Consider the following 19772-nt stretch of genomic DNA (forward strand, 5'->3'; position numbering starts at 1 on the left):
CCTCTGTCAGAAAGATTGCTTTGCAGAAGAGGTCCCTGGGGTATTTTTCCCTTTAATTATCCAGTGACTTAATCAAAATATAGATCATTCGGTCTCAGAAGGAATTGAACACGACTTTTTTTTTTTTTTTTAATTTAGGATTGGTTCTCAAGCCTCAGAGTATGGAAGGGTATTTTCAGTGGTTCTTTCCATTATGTGACATAGCATATGTCCTGTTTTAATTTGTTTGTCTTCATATGTTTGCAAAAAAAAAAACCCACCTGATTTTATATTTGCAAGTAATTACAAAGTGTGTTTCATCGCTATTTTGCTCATTTTAGAATATTGTGGGTAATGCTAGGCCTAAAGAAACAGACCACAAAAGTCTTCCATCATCTCCTGATAAACGAGAGAAGTTTAAAGAACAAAGAAAAGCCACTGTCAACGTGAAGAAAGACAAAGAGGACAAAGCCTTAAAGACAGAAAAGCGACCCAAGCAGCCTGATAAAGAAGGAAAGTTAATCTGTTCTGAAAAGGGGAAGGTGTCAGAGAAAGGCCTCCCCAAGAACGAGAAGGAAGATAAGGAGAACATTTCAGAAAATGACAGGGAGTACTCTGGAGATGCTCAAGTGGATAAGAAACCTGAAAATGACATTGTGAAGAGTCCACAAGAAAACTTGAGGGAGCCAAAAAGAAAACGAGGCAGGCCCCCTTCCATAGCTCCTGCTGGTGAGTTTCCCATGTGGGGTCTGCAGTGGCAATGCCAGAGTGTTGTTCTGTGGCCTTTGTGGTTCTCTGTCACTTCCATACTTCAATCCTTAATTTTTGTGCCTGACTTTGAATCGTTCTGTGATCTGCGGAGCAGAATTTAAGGGAGGTGTGTAGCCAGATGAATGTAAGTTGGGACACGTGTCCTTTACTGAGCTTCTGGAGTGGTGTGTAACTGTCCACTAGATGCTTCAGCTTATGTGGTAAAACCTAACAAGCTAAGGCCTTTTGCCTGTGCCTATTCAACTGATCTCAGTTTAAGCAAGCTTAATAGAACCTGGGATTAGGAAATAATAGTTTTCCTGAGAGACATGAAGGAGGAAAGGAGAAGTAAATACATGTGGGCATCAGATAGAGGCAGGGCCAAAGAACACTGGACCTAGGAAGGCATAGGTACATTTTGAAGTTGAGCTCTCTGGAGAGTGATTATTGATTGGACATTTTCACAGTCTAAGTAAAAAGCTGAGTTGGGTACTTGGTAAGAGTTAAGGTTAAAGGTACAGATTTAGGGAAGAATGTATAGTTATTCTAAAAAGTTGAAATTTGGAATTCTTTAGAATAACCAAGAATGAAGCACATCCTGAATTTCTTCCTAGGCCAAACACTCTTTCTCTAGTCAATGCAGTGGCATGAAGAACACTTAGAATGTCTAGACTAAATGCTGGCTGTGATAATCTGGCAGTGGTCTTCAGACATTCTTGCTTGCATATTTCCTACATGAATATTGAAAAATTATGAATCCCCTAGTATGTTTTAGAGGGTATCTGTTTTTATCACAAGTTTAAATAGGTGCAAATGATATATTTAAAATACAAAATAAGACACAAAATGTATTTTCATCATAACTGCACAACTATAGAGTTAGCTCATTCATTGGACAAGTTTAAATAGGTGCAAATGATATATTTAAAATATAAAATATGACATAAAATGTATTTTCATCACAACTGCGCAACTATAGAGTTAGCTTATTCATTGGTCCTGCGTGATGTGGAATGCAAAGCCAGTCCTGTTGATCCAGGCAGCTACATCAGACTTCATTTCTGTGGGAAAAAAAAGTCTGTCTGAATTTACTTCAAATAAATGTATTAATACTCATTCCCAGTAGACAACCTTTTCATATCTGAGTTCTAATTCTAAGATAGGAAATTAGATATAAAAGGATTTCTTCCCAGATGAATGAAGGCACCACCTCCTTCAGTGGATGTTTAACTGAGTTTTGCTCTCAAAAGCTAAAGCATGCTGGCATTGTCCCTAGGCCTAATGATGGCCTAGACCTGTACTGTCCAGTATGGTAGCCACTGGCCACAGGTGGCTATTGAGCACTTGAAATGTGGCTAGTCTGAATTGAGATGTACTGTGAGTGTAAAATATACTCTGGAATTCAAATACTGGGTGCAAAAAAACAAAAGGAATGTAAAATATCTCATTAATCATTTTTTTTATGTTAAAATGATGTTTTTGGATGTGTTGGGTTAAGTAAAATTATAAATTCACTTTTTTTGAACTAAAAAATTGAAAATTACACGTATAGCTTGCATTTGTGGCTCTCCTATTTCTATTAGTACGCGTATAAATTCACTACTTCCTCTACAGGGTTCTGGGAGAGAATTAAACCCCACTGCCCAAGGCATCCGTAATGAATTGACATCTCCATGCATTGAGAATGCTACTAGTTATAAACCATCCTTGGGAGAATTGAGAAAATTATCTCTGTGTTCTGTGTTCAGATGAGGAATCCCAGTTGAGAAAGTCTGGAGGTTTTAAACCTCTGTGCAGTGTACCATGTTAAGATGTAGGATGTGTGTTATGCAGGCCTTTTTATTTAAGTAGGAGAAGGGCACTTGTGCAAGAAGAGGTGGAAAATGAGAACTAGTGGAAATCTAATGTGTCCTCATCTCAGCTTAGGAAAGCATGTCTATGAGAAGTGAGTGCTCTGAAACTGATTCCCGTTCAGCTGTTCATGCTCTGGCTTATACCCTCCCGAAAGTATATCCTGGGGTGGTTGCACTCAACGTTGCTGACTGCCGCTTTGAAGCCACTTGGCTTCACTCAGATTAAAAAAGGTGGGGAGGCATTCAGTTTATTGCTTTTATTTTGTAAGTGTAAGATCTCATATCAAATAGGATCGATTTGATAGAGAAATGGTGTTTTCCAAGTTTGCCTCAGGCATTTCTCTCCAGTCAGAATCTCTGAAATTGTTAATAGCCTTCCCAGAGGATTCTTATTGTAAGAAGAGTTTGGAAAACACTACTGTTCTATGTAGTCAGCCCTGGATTGTATGTGGTATCAAAGTAAAAATGTTTGTCAAATATGTCCTATGTAGTTCAAATCTCCTTTATTTTTTATTTATTTATTTATTTATTTATTTATTTATTTATTTATTTTCAACGTTTATTTATTTTTGGGACAGAGAGAGACAGAGCATGAACGGGGGAGGGGCAGAGAGAGAGGGAGACACAGAATCGGAAACAGGCTCCAGGCTCTGAGCCATCAGCCCAGAGCCTGACGCGGGGCTCGAACTCACGGACCGCGAGATCGTGACCTGGCTGAAGTTGGACGCTTAACCGACTGCGCCACCCAGGCGCCCCCAAATCTCCTTTAAAAATTAATTAGCACAAGTTCATTGACCCAGTGAAGCATTGAGCTCTCTAAATTTTACAGACTTAATTGGAACAGGATCTGAGCTATTTAAGGAGGGTTGTTTGTAGTTGTGTTTAATTTGGAATGTTTGTGATTTCCAAGTTCTAACCACTTGGAACAAAATAATGTTGGCATATTGGGAAGATTGAACACAGGAAGAGCCAAGAAGTTTAGCACACTCTTCAGGTTTGCCTCCTCAGACCTCAGCCCTGTCTCTTGTTCGGTTTTTCGACACGGCCAATCTGAAGCTACTGGTCTTCAAGGAGTCTTCTTCTCGCGCCCCCCCCCCCCCTTACTCCTTTTCCCTTTCTTCTTTTCTCCTTTCAGCCTTCATCAGACACTGCGCCCCGCCCTCCCCCCCCCCCCCCCCCCAAGCTCTATCTTCCCCACAAGCTTCCTGGTTTCATTTATTTTTGTTTTTTCTTCTGCCTGTTTTGGATTCTCATCTTTTGTGATTGGGGAGAGCTTCTTAAGTGTTGGGTTTAAAAATAAAGAGTGAGTACTATCCAAGGGTTTAGAGTCTGCACTGCTAAATTGTGTCAGAGCTGGATTTGTTGGGGATCAGCAGCCTTGCCTGGAACACTGACTATCAAATAGCGTAGTCTCCTGAGATTTTTCTGGAATTGTTTTTAAGAGGTTATAAATGTTGACATTCTTTTTGGTCCCTCACAACTAGGACCAATGCCAACCTAACTAATTTAGCAAGTAGAGATTGAAAACAATACTCAGGCTATAGTCCCAGGTATACATCTTAGGAATTAGCCTGCATGGTGAATTTCCTGAGTATTGGATAAATCAAGTTTTGTTTTATTTTAATGTTTATTTATTTTTGAGAGAGTGCAAGGGGGGGGAGGGGCAGATAGAGGGGGACAGAGGATCCAAAATGGGCACTGTGCTAACGGCAGCGAGCCTGATGTGGGTCTTGAACTCACGAACCATGAGATCATGACCTGAGCCAAAGTTGGATGTTCAACTGACTGAGCCATCCAGGTGCCAGAGATAAGTCAAGTTTTGGTGAGGAGATTTGATGGTGGTAAAAATGACTTTTTTATTGCCCTTGCACTGTCATGTTTTTTTTTTTATTTTTAATTTTTTTAACGTTTATTTATTTTTGAGACAGAGAGGGACAGAACATGAACAGGGGAAGGGCAGAGAGAGAGGGAGACACAGAATCTGAAACAGGCTCCAGGCTCTGAGCAGTCAGCACAGAGCCCGACGCGGGGCTCAAACTCACGGACTGTGAGATCATGACCTGAGCCGAAGTCGGATGCTTAACCGACCGAGCCACCCAGGTGCCCCTGCACTGTCATGTTTTAAAGTAGTCATGTTGGGGTGTAGGGTTTTAAAGAGAGGATTTTAGGAGAGAAGTGTATGTAGAGCTGAGTCATAGGAGAAACCAAAAAAAGAGATGAAGGAAGGGGCGTTTGGCTGGCTCAGTCGGTGGAGCATGCGACTCTTGATTTCGGGGCCTTGTGTTTGAACCCCACACTGGGTGTAGAGATTACTTAAATGAAGAAATAAATCTTTAAAAAAGAGAAAGATGAAGGATGTCAGTCTACAGGTATCAGCATCTCATGTTAAGGAAGTAGTGTCTTACCCATTACACTTTTGTTTTTTTATTAGCCCTTTGAGGGTCTGTTTATTATGTGAGTGTGTGTGTGCATGTGTTTTATTTATATATAATCATAAGGACTGAGCACTAAGAAATTGCATAATTTTTTTGTGTGTTTTATATACACTGTAGCTGTGGATTCAAACTCTCAAACTTTGCAACCAATAACATTGGAATTGAGAAGACGGAAAATATCAAAAGGAAGTGACGTCCCATTAAAACGTTCTCGGCTTGACAAAAATTCATGTGAGTCTCCAGTTTGTGTATGTGCGGCTAGAACTTGATGTTGATTGGGTTAGTTTCCCCTGTACTCCTGTTGTTTCCTATTTTCAATATATAGACTCTAATGCTGTTTTTGATCACAGGAGCTGATGTGGATGATTTGGGTTGGATCAGAAGGAGTTTTGCTTGAAGAAAAATAAATCCCAAAGCACAAACTATATTAATGTTGGGCTTAGTGGTGTCATCTTCATGCCCATAAACTACATTTCCATTGGAAATTTAATGGTTTAGGAAGGGACGGATTTCATATGCTAAGTGAAACTTTAAAAATGCTATTTATGGGGCACCTGAGTGGCTCCGTTGGTTAAACATCCTACCTCGGCTCAGGTCATGATCTCGTGGTTCGTGAGTTTGAGCCCCATATTGGACTGTCTTGTCAGCATGGAGCCCACTTCAGATCCTCTGTACCCCTCTCTCTCTGCCCCTCCCCTTTACATGCATGCTGTCTCTTTCTCTCTCAAAAATAAACATTAAAAAATCTTATTTATTGATTAAAAAGTGCTTTGGCTCTGAAAAGGATTTGTAATGGTTCTAAGGCTTTATAAACTTTATTGACTTTGAAAATTAGTACACAAACTTTTAAGTTGGGATGCCCTAAAATAGAACTTAGTTGTCAAGATAGGGTGTGACCTTGGAGCACCTGGGTGGCTTAGTTGGTTAAGCATCCGACTTCAGCTCAGGTCATGATCTCACAGTTCGTGAGTTCAAGCCCTGCATCGGACTCTGTGCTGACAGCTCAGAGCCTGGAGCCTGCTTCAGATTCTGTGTCTCCCTCTCTCTCTGCCCATCCCCAGCTTGTGCTGTGTCTCTTGAAAATAAATAAATGCTAAAAAAAAAATTGAAAAAAAATGGATTAAAAGATAGGGCGTGATCTCAAAACAAATTTTCAAACCATGAACAAGGATAATTCTATCCTGGCAGAGAGACTGTGCCTTTACTTAAAACTACAAATTAAGAAAGGATATTTCCTTTTATTACTGGCCTAATATTTCAGAAGTCTCTTTAAGCCCTTGTAGGGGTAACCAGCCCAGAAATTTGGAATAGCAGAGTTATTTCTTCTTCTTGGGTTCTTGACTATGCCTCTCTTAATGGTTTATAGCCCAGGAAAAGTCAAAAACCTACTCGGAAACCACTGACAAAGACTTATCGAGGAGACGGTCCTCCAGGCTGTCCACTAATGGGACGCATGAAATCCTAGATCCTGACTTGGTTGTATCAGATTTGGTTGATACGGTTAATACTGATCCTTTGCAAAACACATCATCCATTAACAAGGAATCTGAAGAAGGTGAGTCAGAATCTGTTCTGGAATTGTCTTACCAGCTTGCCTGTCTAGGAGAACCCATCTAAATCATTGTATACTACCTTCCACAAGTTTTAGATGGTGTTGAAATCAAATTTTTGAATGAGTTGCAGTGTTTATTATACTATTCTTCACTGATGATTCAGTAGACGAACTTTCTGTACACGTTTGTGATTGGTTTTGCTTGTATATGTCTGAATGTTTCGTTGGAGGTACAGTGCTTGAAGAGTCCTGTCCCTCTGTCTGTCTTTCTGGTGCTCTCTCTCTCCAGTGCTTCTGCCTTTTTGTTAACACTTCGAGAAAAATATATTCACTTTGGTCTCTTATTAGCCTTTTTCTTTGAGATGCTCACAACTCTGGCTCTATGTGCTGGAACCTGTGAATGAATTCTTGTATGCTGCGAGGTGCATGGCTTCCTATCAAAAGTCCCTGGATTTCTTAGTCTGTTGTGGGACTTTTGGTTGATTATATAAATGTGTATGTTCCCTAGGCTTTCTTTTTTTTCTTCTAGGTCAGTTGAAATCTCCTTTGGAAGCTGACCAGGTCTCATCTGCATTGACTTGCCACTCCTTTGGTGATGGATTGGGGGCTGCAGGCTTGGAGTTGAACTGCAAGTCAATGGGAGAAAACAGCATGAAGACAGAATCGGCTTCTCCTCTTGCTGAGTTACAAGAGATTTCTACTGTGGCAGGTTCCTATTTAGTGTTAAGATAATTCTCTTCTCTATATGCTTTTGCTTCTGCTTTGTGAACTAAAAAAAAAGAAGACTTTTCTAATGATGTTTTTTCACCTTTTATTAATAACCTTTCCTTATTTTAATGCTATATCCTTTTCATTTCTGATATTGCTAATTTGTGTTCCATCTCTTTTGATTAGTATAGTTAGGGATTTATCAATTTTGTTGATAGTTTCAAAGAACCAAACTTTTATCTTAATTTTCTCTATTTGTCTTTTAAATGGTCATTGATTTCTATTGCGATCTTATTTTCTTCCCTTACATTTTTCTAGAAACTTAGGTCATTGATTTTAGATCTTCTTTTCCAGTATTAACATTTAAAATTACAAACAAAATAAAATTACAAATTTCCCATTAAGCACTACTTTAGCTACATCTTACAGATTTTGATACGTTGTTGTATTTTCAGTTTCTTTCAATTTAAGATATCTTGTGATTTATTTGCTGATAATGGCTTACTTTGAAGCATGTTGTTTCATTTCCTAATATTGGACTTTTTAGAGATACCTTATTGGTACTGATTTCTAATGTAATTCCATTGTAGTCAGAGAACATACTTTGTAGGATTTCAGTCTTCTAATATTTGTTGGGATTTATTTTATGGCCAAGCATATGATCTGTCTTGGTGAATGTTCCATATATATTTGAAAAAAAAAAATGTGTGTGCTGCCATTTTATATCTGTTCTATCAGTTACCAAGAGAGGGGTGTTAAAAATCTCTAACCATGATTGTGGATTTGTCTATTTCTCCAAAGAATTCTGTCAGTTTTGCTTCATGTATTTTGGAGTTTTGTTATTAGGTGCATATGTATTTATAATTGTTATGTCCTCATGATGAATTGTCCTCTTTGTAATGTGAAATATCATGCTATTTTTGGTAATAATCTTTGACTTAAAGTCTACTTTACCTGCTATTAGTACAGGTACTTATGCTTTCTGTATGCACGGTGTATATTTCTATCACTTTTCTTTCTACGTAACAGTGTCTTTAAATTCAAATTGTGTCTTTTATAGGTGGCATATACCTATTTTGATTTTAACTGCAGTGTGGAGTCTGTTTACATTAAATATGAGTATTGATATTATTGCTTTTAGGTTTACTACCATTTTGCTTTTTGTTTCCTGTTTATCCTGTGTTTTGTTCTTTTCCTCCCTTCCTGTTTTTTTAGGTTAATTGAATTTTTTCAAATTTCATTTTAATTTTTTCTATTAGCTTCTAGGTATACTTCTTAGAATTTGTTTTAGAGGTTAGTGTAGGAATTATGATATATATCCTAAGCTTTTTGCAGTTTACTTTTAATATTGAACCACTTTATCTAAAACGTGTAGTCATTGAATCCTTCCCTCTTTTGTGCTCTGGTTGCCTCTTGGAAGCTGTAAAAGCCACAGAACAGTATTATAATTTTTGCTCTTAATAATTCTGTATTACAAAGGTGATGAAGACACAAGAGTCTTATTTACGCACATATTTACCATTCCCACTTCTTCATATCTTCCTGAAGATTACATTTCAGCCTGAAAACTTTCCTGTACTTTTTTCTTGTAGCGTAGGTTTCCTGGTGACAGATTCTTTTGGTTTTTGTTTATCTGGACATGACTTTATTTAACTTTCATTCTTGAAGGATATTTTCTTCACTGGGTATAGAATTTGGGGTTTACAATTTTGTTTTGTTTTTCTTTTTAAGTACTGTAAAGGTGTTGTTCATGGTCCTCTGGCCTCTGTTGTTTGTTTCTTTTTCTTTTCTTTTCTTTTCTTTTTTTTTTTTTTTGAGACAGAGACAGAGTATGAGCAGGGGAGGGGCAGAGAGAGAGGGAGACACAGAATCTGAAGCAGGCTCCAGTCTCTGAGCTGTCAGCACAGAGCTCAACGCGGGGCTCAAACTCACAGACTGTGAGATCATGACCTGAGCTGAAGTCGGACGCTTAACCGACTCAGCCACCCAGGTGCCCCTGGCCTCTGTTGTTTCTGAAGAGAAGTTAGTAATCATTCATATCATTGTTTCTGTTTGTAATGTGTTATTTTCTTTTTGGTTTCTTTTAAGATTTCTCTCTCTTTGCTTTTTAGCAGTTTGACTATAATGTATTTAGCTTTTGTGTTTTTTTTTTAAACCTACTTGAGAGTGAGTTTGAATTTGAAAATTAGTGGTTTTTGTCAAGTTTCAACCATTATTTCTGTGAATATTGTGTCCCATTCTCTCTGTCTTCTTTGGTGATTCACATTATGCTTATGTTAGACCTTTTGATATTGTGCCACAGGTCCTTGGGATTTGTTGATTTTTTCTTTTCTTTTTCACTCTTTTCCTCCTCTTTTTCCCCTCTTTTTCAGATTGAATAATTTCTGTTTTCAAATTCTTTCTTCTCTTGATTCCAATCTGCTCTTAACCCCATCCTGTGAATTTTTTTATTTTTTATGCTTTTTTAGTTCTAGAATTCCCTTTTTTCTCACTAGACTCTCTGCTGAGATGTTGGGAGTCTATTCATTATGAGTGTAGTTTTTATAGTTGCATTAAAGTCCCTGATAATCTACCACCTAGATTATCTTGAAGCTAATCTCCATTGATCTTTCTCTTGACTATAGGTCACATTTTCCCTTTTCTTCATGTGTCTAATGTTTTGGATTGCATCCTGCACATGGTGTCTGATATGTTGTAGAGCCTGGCTTATGTTTTTTCCTCTGAAGAATGCTGATCTCTTTGTTTGAAAGGGCAATTAATTTGGCTGAACTCACATTCCAAATTCTTTTTCTCTGCAGGGGACAGTAGCCGAAACTTTTGCTCAGTTCTTTTAGCTTTAATTGGGCTGCTTGAAACTGTTCATTCAAAGATCAGCCAGAGATTTAGGCAGAGTTTATGTGTAGAAATTGAAGCCACCCTTTTGTGACTCTCTTCTTTTTTAGGACTTTCTCCCTCCTTTGCCAGCTGTTGTAGTTGTACTGAAGTTTGCCTTTTGTTTCTTGAACCAGTAAGTCTAAAGATGTCTTACTTGAGTTTTAGCTGCCCAGTGTTACTGACTGGAGCCTGCCTTTAGGTGAAAAGACTTAAGAGATGGGAAAGTTACCTAGCGCCCTTCTCTTATTCCAAATATACAACTCCTGTTTCTGCCTGCTTTTTGTTGCTCTTTATTGCCTTTTCATATTTGTTTTTAAATATTTTTTCCAGTTTATAATGGTTGCATGCAAAAGGGATGTTCTAGTATGAGCTATTCTATCATTACTGAAAGAGAAAACTTTACGTTATGGTAATAGACAGCTTAGGAAGTTGTACACGTTTATGTCTACAGAGATTTTTTTTTTTTTTTTTTTAAAGTAGTGATTGCTTGTTGCATTAATAGCTACTTGGATGTTACATTTCTATAATGTTATGTTTGTGGTAAATGTTCAGAGTCCGGGATGGTGCTGACCATGAATAAATCTTGATCTTTGCCTTTTAAAGTGAAGAACATCTAAACCACTTTCTTGTGTGTATGTGTATTTATTTTTTATTTTCCTTTTAAAAAAGCAGTAAAAAAATAATATATACTGTTCATAAAAATGTCAATATAGAGGTATTAGGAGTTAAAGTGAGAAGTGTCTTCTATCTTGCTCCTTTTCTCCTTGGATAACCCTCTTATTATTAGTTTGTTATTTTTCTAGATCCTTTTCTATATGTTTATAGGTAGGGAGGCAATTAAGATTTTATTATTTAATTTAAATTAAATTTAATTTAGATGTAATTGGGTTAATTCTAGGCTTATTGTTTTCTGACTTATTTTCAGTTTTCTTGAGATCTATCTTTGTAAGTACACTTGTTTCATTCTTTTTAATGATAGAGTAATGGTGTCTTGTAAGAATGTTCCATCATATATTTAGCCATTTCCCTTTTGACAGACATTTAGAGTGTTTCTGAGCAGTTGATATTTCAAACAATGATGGCAATGGTATTCCTTGAACATACATAAATATATATCTGCACTGTATATACACATATATTTTAAATTTATTTTGAGAGAGAGAGAGTGCACAAGTAGGAGAGGGGCAGAGGGAGAAGGAGAGAGAGAATACCATACAGGTTCTGCGTTGCCAACACAGAGCCCCATCTGAGGCTCGAACTCAGGAATCATGAGAACGTGACCTGAGCCGAAATCAAGAGTTGGATGCCTAACCGACTGAGCCACTGAGGTGCCCCACCTTGAACATGTATTTTTGACCACTTGGTGAATAGCCTTTAAGGATAACTTGCTGTGAGTGTAATTGCTGGGTTTGAGAGAATGTACATTTTCAGTTGCATTAACAAATTACCCTCCAAAGACCATTCTACTTAATATTTTGACCAAGAGTATGATAGAGTACATTTTCCCTTACATCATTGCTTTCTATGGATATTATACATCTTTTAAATTTTCTTTATGTTAATATTGGAAATAAGACTTTGTCTTTTAAGCTCTGTGTTTTTTTTAAATGGGAGTAAACAGTTTTTCATGGGTTTATTGAATATTTTAATCTTCTGTAAATTGTCTTTATTGCATTTTATTTGCCCATTTCCTGTTGGGTTGTTTGTTTTTATTATGGATTTGCCAGGTTTCCTTTGTATAGTTTTGATGTTGATATTTTGTCTTTTCTATACATTATTCTTTACATTATACTATAATGTATTCTATACATTATACTTTAATTTCTCTTGGTCATTTGTCTTTTATATATTGTAACTTACAACACTGAAATTAAAAAAAAATTTAAATGTTTATTTATTTTGAAAGAGAGAGAGAACGTGTGTGTGAGCAGGGGAAGGGCAGAGAGACAGGGGGAGAGAGAATCGCAACCAGGCTCTGTGCTGCCAGCGCAGAGCTGGATGTGGGGCTCAGTTTCCTGAACCATGAGATCATGACCTGAGCCAAAATCAAGAGTCAAATGCTTAACCTACTAAGCGACCCAGGTGCCCCTGAAATTAAAATTTTAAATGTACTGTATTTTCCTTCAGTATTTAGAAAAAATAGTTATGATCATAATATGTATATAATAAATATTATTACATATGTATTTTATCATATTAAAAAAAAAAATCACTGGAGCACCTGGGTGGTTCAGTCAGTTAAGCGTCCTACTCTTTTTTTTTTTTTTTTTTTTTTTAACGTTTATTTATTTTTTGAAGGAGATAGAGAGGAGGGGCAGTGAGAGAGGGAGACAGAATCCGAAGCAGGCTCCAGGCTCTGAGCTGTGAGCACAGAGCCCGATGTGGGGGACTCAAACCCACGGACTGTGAGATCATGACCTGAGCTGAAGTTGGATTCTCAACCGACTGAGCCACCCAGGTGCCCCTACTCTTTATTTATTTATTTATTTATTAAAAAAATTTTTTGATGTTTATTTATTTTTGACAGAGACCGAGCACGAGTGGGGGAGGGGCAGAGAGAGGGAGACACAGAATCCGGAGCAGGTTCCAGGCTCTGAGCTGTCAGCACAGAGCCCGATGCGGGGCTCGAACCCACAGACTGCGAGATCATGACCTGAGCTGAAGGAGGATGCTCAACCTACTGAGCCACCCAGGCGCCCCTTATTTATTTATTTTTGAGAGAGAGAGAGAAAGCACAAGCTGAGGTGGGGCAGAGAGAGAGGGAGACGCAGAATCCAAAGCAGGCTCCAGGCTCTGACCTGTCAGCGCAGAGCTGGACACGGGGCTTGAACTCATAAACTGTGAGATCATGATCTGAGCTGAAGTCGGATGTTTAACCATCTGAGCCACCAGGTGCCCCAAATACCCTACTCTTTTTTCTTTTTCTTTTTTTTTTTTAATTTTTTTAATGTTTGTTTATTTTTGAGAGAGAGTGAGAGAGAGTGTGAGTGGAAGAGGGGCAGAGAGAGAGGGAGATACAGAATCTGAAGCAGGCTCCAGGGTCTGAACTGTCAGCACAGAGCCCGACACGGGGTTCGAACTCACGAACCGCAAGATCATGACCTGAACCGGAGTCGGACACTTAACTGACTGAGCCACCCAGGTGCCCTCCAAGCATCTTACTCTTGATCTTGGCTTAGGATCAAACCCTGTGTTAGGCTCTCTGCTGACAGGACAAAGCCTGCTTGTGATTCTCTTTTCCCCTCTCTCTCTGCCCCTCCCCTGCTTGTGCTCTCTCTCTCAAGGTAAATGAATAAAGACATTAAAAAGGTCACTTTAATTATTGCGTAAGTCACCATTTAAAAATTTTTATGAAATAAAAAATGTTTCCTACCCATAGCTCATACCCCAAAGTTCTTGATCAGCATTCATCTTTAAAAAATTCTTCTCTAACGTCTTTTTTTTTTTCTTCCCCTCCCCCATGGACTTCTGTTAAGTTTCTCAAAAAAAAAGAAGTTAGAGAGGGAGGGAGCCAAAGCATAAGAGACTCTTAAAAACTGAGAACAACCTGAGGGTTGATGAGGGGTGGGAGGGTGGGGAGGGTGGGTGATGGGTATTGAAGAGGGCATCTTTTGGGATGAGCACTGGGTGTTGTATGGAAACCAATTTGACAATAAATTTCATATTAAAAAAAAATTCTTTATTTTGGGGGCGCATGTTGGTTAAGTGTCCAGCTTCGGTGCAGGTCATGATCTCATGGTTTCTGGGTTTGAGTCCTGCGTTTGGCTCTGTGCTGACAGTGTGGAGCCTGCTTGGGATTCTCTCTTGCTCTCTTTCTGCCCCTGTCTATTCTTTCCCTCCCCTCCATTCTCTTTCTCTCTAAATAAATAAATTTTAAAAATTTGTTTATTTTGTAAAATTTGACTTAATCATGAATTGAAATGGGTAGAGGAAGGGAGAAGGGAATTAAGTGTAGGTAAAATTTGGCATTTCCTAGATGTCTGTGAAGGTCTAAGTAATAATGGGGTAGCTCTCTTCTAGACTCAACTGTATCCTGAACTAGGGCAGACTTAATGAGGGGAAGACATGGCCCTTTGGTGAATTTAGCCAGAAATGAGCTGTGGAATCAAATCTTGTGAGTTTTGATTGATGACATGGTTCTGGACCTGGAAAGTGTTCTTTTGGCAAATATAGATGGTCTATAACCTTCTCCCTTTCCAGTGTGTGGAGAGTATGGGCTCTATAGTTCCCAGAGCAGAGCTTATGTATGTATGAGCCCAGAGGAAGAATGAAGAAGCTTGTGGAGGTTTGCGGGTTGCCCATTGTTCCTTGGAGAAGAATATGCTGAGAAGTTCTTTTAGTGAGAGCCTTGGGGAAATGGTAAATGTTAAATGAAGTGGTCTTCCTGCACTTAGGGCAGAAAAGGTGAGAAGAGATTCTGCAGACATGGGTGTGGAAGCTCCGGTTGCACATCTTTTCTTGCTCAGTTGGAATATCCTGTGAACCTGCTAGATACCAGGCACTGTGCTGAAATAAGTAACACTGACACAAGATTAGTATGACTTAGTGCCTGCCTGAAGACCATCTCAACCTGGGAGATACTACATTTAACCTGAATCTCGATGGGTAAATAGTACTGTCCTGTGAGAAATAGATGGGGGCTAGGTATTCCAGCAGAGTAAACAGTATGAGCAAAGGTATAGCCCATTTCCTAGTGTGTTATTTTACTGGAGAGAAGGAGGGTAGTTGAATATTTGGTGATTCTGTATTTTGACGCTACATACTTGTGACTTCATTTAGTTTTAGCTGTCATGAAATCTGTACATCTGTATCCTCATTTGTGTTACACTAAATATGTCTATAATTTATATGTTTAACAATGAATATAAGATTTGAAATTCTTTGCTTTTCTTTAGAAGGGCATATTCCAAATATTAGGAGTAGTATAAATTACAAATAGAAAAATTTTACTTTGTTAAAAGGTGAGTGACGGACGTTTAAATAGTTTTGTTTTTAGTGGGGCTGTTTATAAAACTGACACCACAATGACTGTATGTCTTCAGAATTGCATACTTTTATTTGGATAATTTCAATTGAGGTGGGTCTTGCTGTATTGTACAGGGGTCTTGATAGCATGCCGTGTGGTTAACATAAATGTTATAGCAGAGGAGCTTTCTGAAAATAGTAAAGCGAGAGTACTCACATATTCACTCCTGGCTCATCCATGGTGCCTTTAGGTTGGTCTTTTGTCCTGCTGGGTCCAGAGTGTTATGCTTCAGCCTTGTGGGCTCTTGGGTGTAAGCGATCTCCCTTTTCTGGCCGAGCCTTCTGTCAGTGGCAGGGCTTCTCTCCCCCCAAGCTACTTTTCTGTCATGTGGGGGAAAGGGACTTGATGTACAAATGAGGTGGAAATTTAATCTCAGAACTTGGTGTGGAGAGCTCTAGATGACAGCCATGTTCCTTATAATTCAGCAGACTAAGCTCTTAAATTATATTGTCTTGAAGGTGGGGTTATATTAGACATCACTGGAAATTAGTAATGAATTGTTTCTACATCACCAAGAAATATGCTGTGCAGAGGAGAGGAGTGAGGAGGTTAGGTTAGAGGCTAAATTCAATGCCTGTTTTAAGGTTAATTCATTTGGTGGGGTTTGGGGCTCGTTCCAAAACACACACATGTACAGTTTCTGTTGTGTCAGTTAATTTAGCTGTGTTTCTGGTTTGTGGGGGGATGGAAATAAGATCAAGTGAGAGTAGGACAGATGAGCTTTGGGAATCGATGATGGTAAGATTTGATGTCTTCTTCTGCCTCAGGTTGCATAGGGCATTTTCTGGGGAATAGTTTTGCAACCAGTGTAAATAACTGAAGCACTTGCCCATTTTCTAAGCGTTTATAGTAATGGTAGAGGTCAGATTACCTTGAGTTTGAGCTAGGAGGAATAAGTGCTCTGAGCTATTTGCTTTGATGACTTAGAAGTCAGAGGAAAATGAAGTTGAAATTCTGCTACTTGGGTAGGCATTTGTTTAAGTTGTAAAATAGAATAGAATAGATGCCCTTAGAAGTTCAGAGATCTCAGATTATTCTCTAAATCTGGGCCTAGCCTATTTGGTCATACTCAGGTTACCAGAGCCTTTTGAAAATGGGCTGCGGTCCATTCGTTTTAGTCAAGAGTTTTATTGTCTATGAAGTGCCAGACTATTCTAAGCTCTCTCATTTGTGAATATTGTACATGAACCACAAAGTAAATAGGGGAGAAGACCTAATAGAAGTTATAGGCTTATTCAGCTTTTTTTTTTTTAAACTATGTACCTGTTAGAAATGGGATATTTGCTGCATGGTTTAGGTCAGTGATTCTAACCCCCGGAGTCTTGATATGTTGTCAGTTATAAAATGAGTAGGAAGTTATTTGTCACTAAAATACTGAATGTTTACAAATGATTTACTTGTAAGTTAACCAGGTAAGTTTTAGAGTAATGCCTATAGTAGTTTTTGCAGATGATTTATTTTTAAATTAACCAGGTTTAATTTAGTTAATGCCTACAATAGTTTAGCTTTTGTGCACTTGTGTTCTCTTATGTTTTCTTGAGTAAAAGAGTCATAGGGTAATAGCCATTGTAGTTTGGGAAGTTGTGTCTGTGGTTTGCCATCAGGCATGTTTTGGTGGAGAATTGGTTGAGAATTCATTGTTTTGAGGTTAGAGAAATGAATGAGACATCTGGTCAGTGCCCTAGGTCTTTCTGTGCAGGGGCATTGATAAGGCTCCAGGTGCCTGTAATACAGGAAGTAAGGTGGCATCATAAGAAATACCTAAAACTATGGGAGAGAAGACTGGCAGTAATAATGTGTGCTTGCCACATGAAAATTGAACTCAGGACTCAACTTGAGTCCTTACTGTATGCCCAAGGAGCTCTGCTAACTGTTGAGTATACAGAGATGAATGGGGCACTTGTGGTCTTAGTGTTCATTAAATGTTATTTGGATCTGACTCTGGGGGAGAGGTGAAATTTAGGTTGGTGGTTTGGGGGCAGGGGTGGAAGAAGGTGGTACTTTCACAGGGCCTTGAAGGATGAGTAGCAATTAGGCATTTGGAGATGGAGGCAGAGCAACATCAACAGTGTAATCATAGAGCCTTTTCTGAAACTGTTAGGTGTGCTTTCTGACTTAATTGCAGGCTTCCTGAACTGGGTTAAGGCTGAGCTGATTAGTTGCTGCTAAAGTGAGGTCAGTTGCTTTGAGGAGTTGATGGAACTACTGACAGTGCCTTGTTCTCAGAGAGGGGGCTAGCCCTCAAGTGTTCACCTGGATTTCTGTATTGGTAAGGTTGCTTTCCTCCTACTTAGCTAGTATTCTTTGGCCTTATCTTATTTCCAAGATTTTTTTCTGAATTGTTTGCAAATAAGTTGCAGAATTCTGCTTCTAAATACTTTGGTGTGTATTTCTTACAATACCATGATACAATTCTCAAAATCAGGACCTTATTCGAACTTCACCAAGGATTTTGTTGGTACCTTTTACCTTATTTATGGAAGTGATCTTGTCTTCATTCAGTATACTCTTTTTGGGAACTTGGTTTTTTTATATTCATAAATTAGAAAAGAAATCCAGAAGAGAATAAGAATAATAAAGCTAGCATTCATGTCTTGCACTGTCCAGAAATGTTGGTATTTGTTCATGCATGCCACAAGTCCTTACATTGGCCTGTAGTGACCCTGCTTCTTCTGGTCACCTGTTACCTCTCTTCACTCTCTCCTTTCTGCTGACTTTGCTGCAGCCACATGGCCTTCTCGCTGTCCTGCAAGCACAGCAGGTATGCTCTTATCTGTCGGCTTTCGTTTTGCACACTTTTAGTGAACATCTTTTTTTTTAAGTTTTTTTAAATGTTTATTTTTGAGAGGGAGACAGAGACAGAGTGCAAACTGGGGGAGGGGCAGAGAGAGAAGGAGACACAGAATCCAAAGCAGGCTCTGTGCTGACAGAAGAGAGCTAGATGCGGGGCTCGAACCCCAACCGTGAGATCATGACCTGGGCTGAAACCAAGATTTGGACGCTTAACCGACTGAGCCACCTAGGCACCCCTCACTTTTGTTTTCTTTTACTTGGTTTTAATTTCTCCTGGCATGTATTATTTTTGACACTTATGGGGGGAAAATCTGCAAAATGACTCTTTATAAAATAATTTTTTATTAAAAAAATTTTTATTTTAGAGAGTAAGAGCATGTACACATGGGGGAGGGAGACAGAGGGAAGGAGAGGAGGCGGGGAGAAAGAGGGATATAGAGAGAGAAGGAGAGAGAGAAGGAGAGGGGAAGAGAGAGAGAGAGAGAGAGAGAGAGAGAGAGAGAGAAAATCCCAAGCAGGCTCCACGCTAAGCATGGTGCCTGACATGGGGCTCGATCCCATGACCCTGGGGTCACGACCTGAGCCAAGACCAAGAGTTAGACACTCAACCGACTGAGTCACCCAGGCACCCCTAAAATAATTTTTTAAAAGAGTCCCAGCTGCCTTAATTCAGAGTAGTTATAAAAATTCATCAAGAACTAGTACTCATAAAGAATTAGTGTTCTGATTGTAAGAAATCACATTTCATTTTAAAAATCAACATTAAGAAAAACTTGCTGTCTCCTCATTACTCAAAAGTGATGGTTATACTAAGTCCACACAGTCTGGGATGACCTTTTGTTCTTGCTATGTTATGTTTTTCAATAAAAAAATTAATAAATAACTGAAGTGATTTAGTTAAATACATTAGAAAACAAAATAAAATGCCTTTTCACATTAATTTTCAAAACAGATTTTTTATCTGTTCATATATGTTGATTTTTTTCATCCCTGTATCCAACAGGAATCTTTAAAAAAAGAACCACTGCATCAAAAATTAGGACTTACTTGGGGGCATTTGGGTGACCCAGTCAGTTAAGCATCCAGTTTCGGTTCAGTAATGATTTCGCAGTTCGTGAGTTTGAGCCCCGTGTCGGGCTCTCTGCTGTCAGCACAGAGCCTGCTTCAGGCTCTCTCTCCCTGCCCCTCCCCCACTCATGTGCACAAGAGAAAAGAATCTTTAAAAAAAAGAAGACTTACTTGAAATTTTGTTTTGAAAAGAGTTTTCAACATTATGGCAGATCTAGAAATATTTAAGCTGGACAATCAATCAATAATGCTATTCATCATTTATCAATTGGGAGTATCGAGGACAATCCGTTCCTAGAAGTGCCTCCCTGAGCTCAAAGAAATCTGTTATATAACTTTCTGTGTTTTCCTAACCTCCTCCAGCTTTCCTTTCTTCCTCTCAAAGTTTTGGTACCTAAGAAATGCTCAAGAAATTGACTTGAATTACTTGAGGTAATGGAATGAATGATCCAATTAATTAAATATTACTACTTAACTGAAGAAATAAGCCTTCCAATGGATCTGTTTGCTCTGGTCAAGTATAAAAGGTATTCAGTAGGGGCGCCTGGGTGGCTCAGTTGGTTGCGTGTCCAACTTTGGCTCAGGTCATGATCTCACGGCTTGTGAGTTCAAGCCCTGCATCGGGCTCTGTGCTGACAGAAGAGATCCTCTGTCTCCTCCCCCTGCCTCCCCCGCTCGCGCGCGCGCGCGCTCTCTCTCTCTCTCTCTCTCTCTCTCTCTCAAAAAAAAAAGAA

General features: G+C 38.8%; 1 protein-coding gene across 6 annotated transcripts in view; it reads left to right on the top strand.

Moving 5' to 3' along the window:
• Positions 1-19772, top strand: part of PHF20 (PHD finger protein 20) — a 172751-nt gene that overhangs the window by 94274 nt on the left and 58705 nt on the right. For all 6 annotated transcript variants that reach the window (XM_086702082.1, XM_086702084.1, XM_025931715.2 and 3 more), the window contains 4 exons: positions 321-708; positions 5135-5248; positions 6384-6572; positions 7099-7278. In XM_086702082.1, coding sequence (XP_086558208.1) covers positions 321-708; positions 5135-5248; positions 6384-6572; positions 7099-7278 — 871 coding nt within the window. The remainder of the gene's footprint in view (positions 1-320; positions 709-5134; positions 5249-6383; positions 6573-7098; positions 7279-19772) is intronic.

This window comes from Puma concolor, chromosome A3, assembly GCF_028749965.1.
Source record: "Puma concolor isolate L17-30 chromosome A3, mPumCon1.1.hap2, whole genome shotgun sequence".
Classification (NCBI taxonomy): Eukaryota; Metazoa; Chordata; class Mammalia; order Carnivora; family Felidae; genus Puma; species Puma concolor.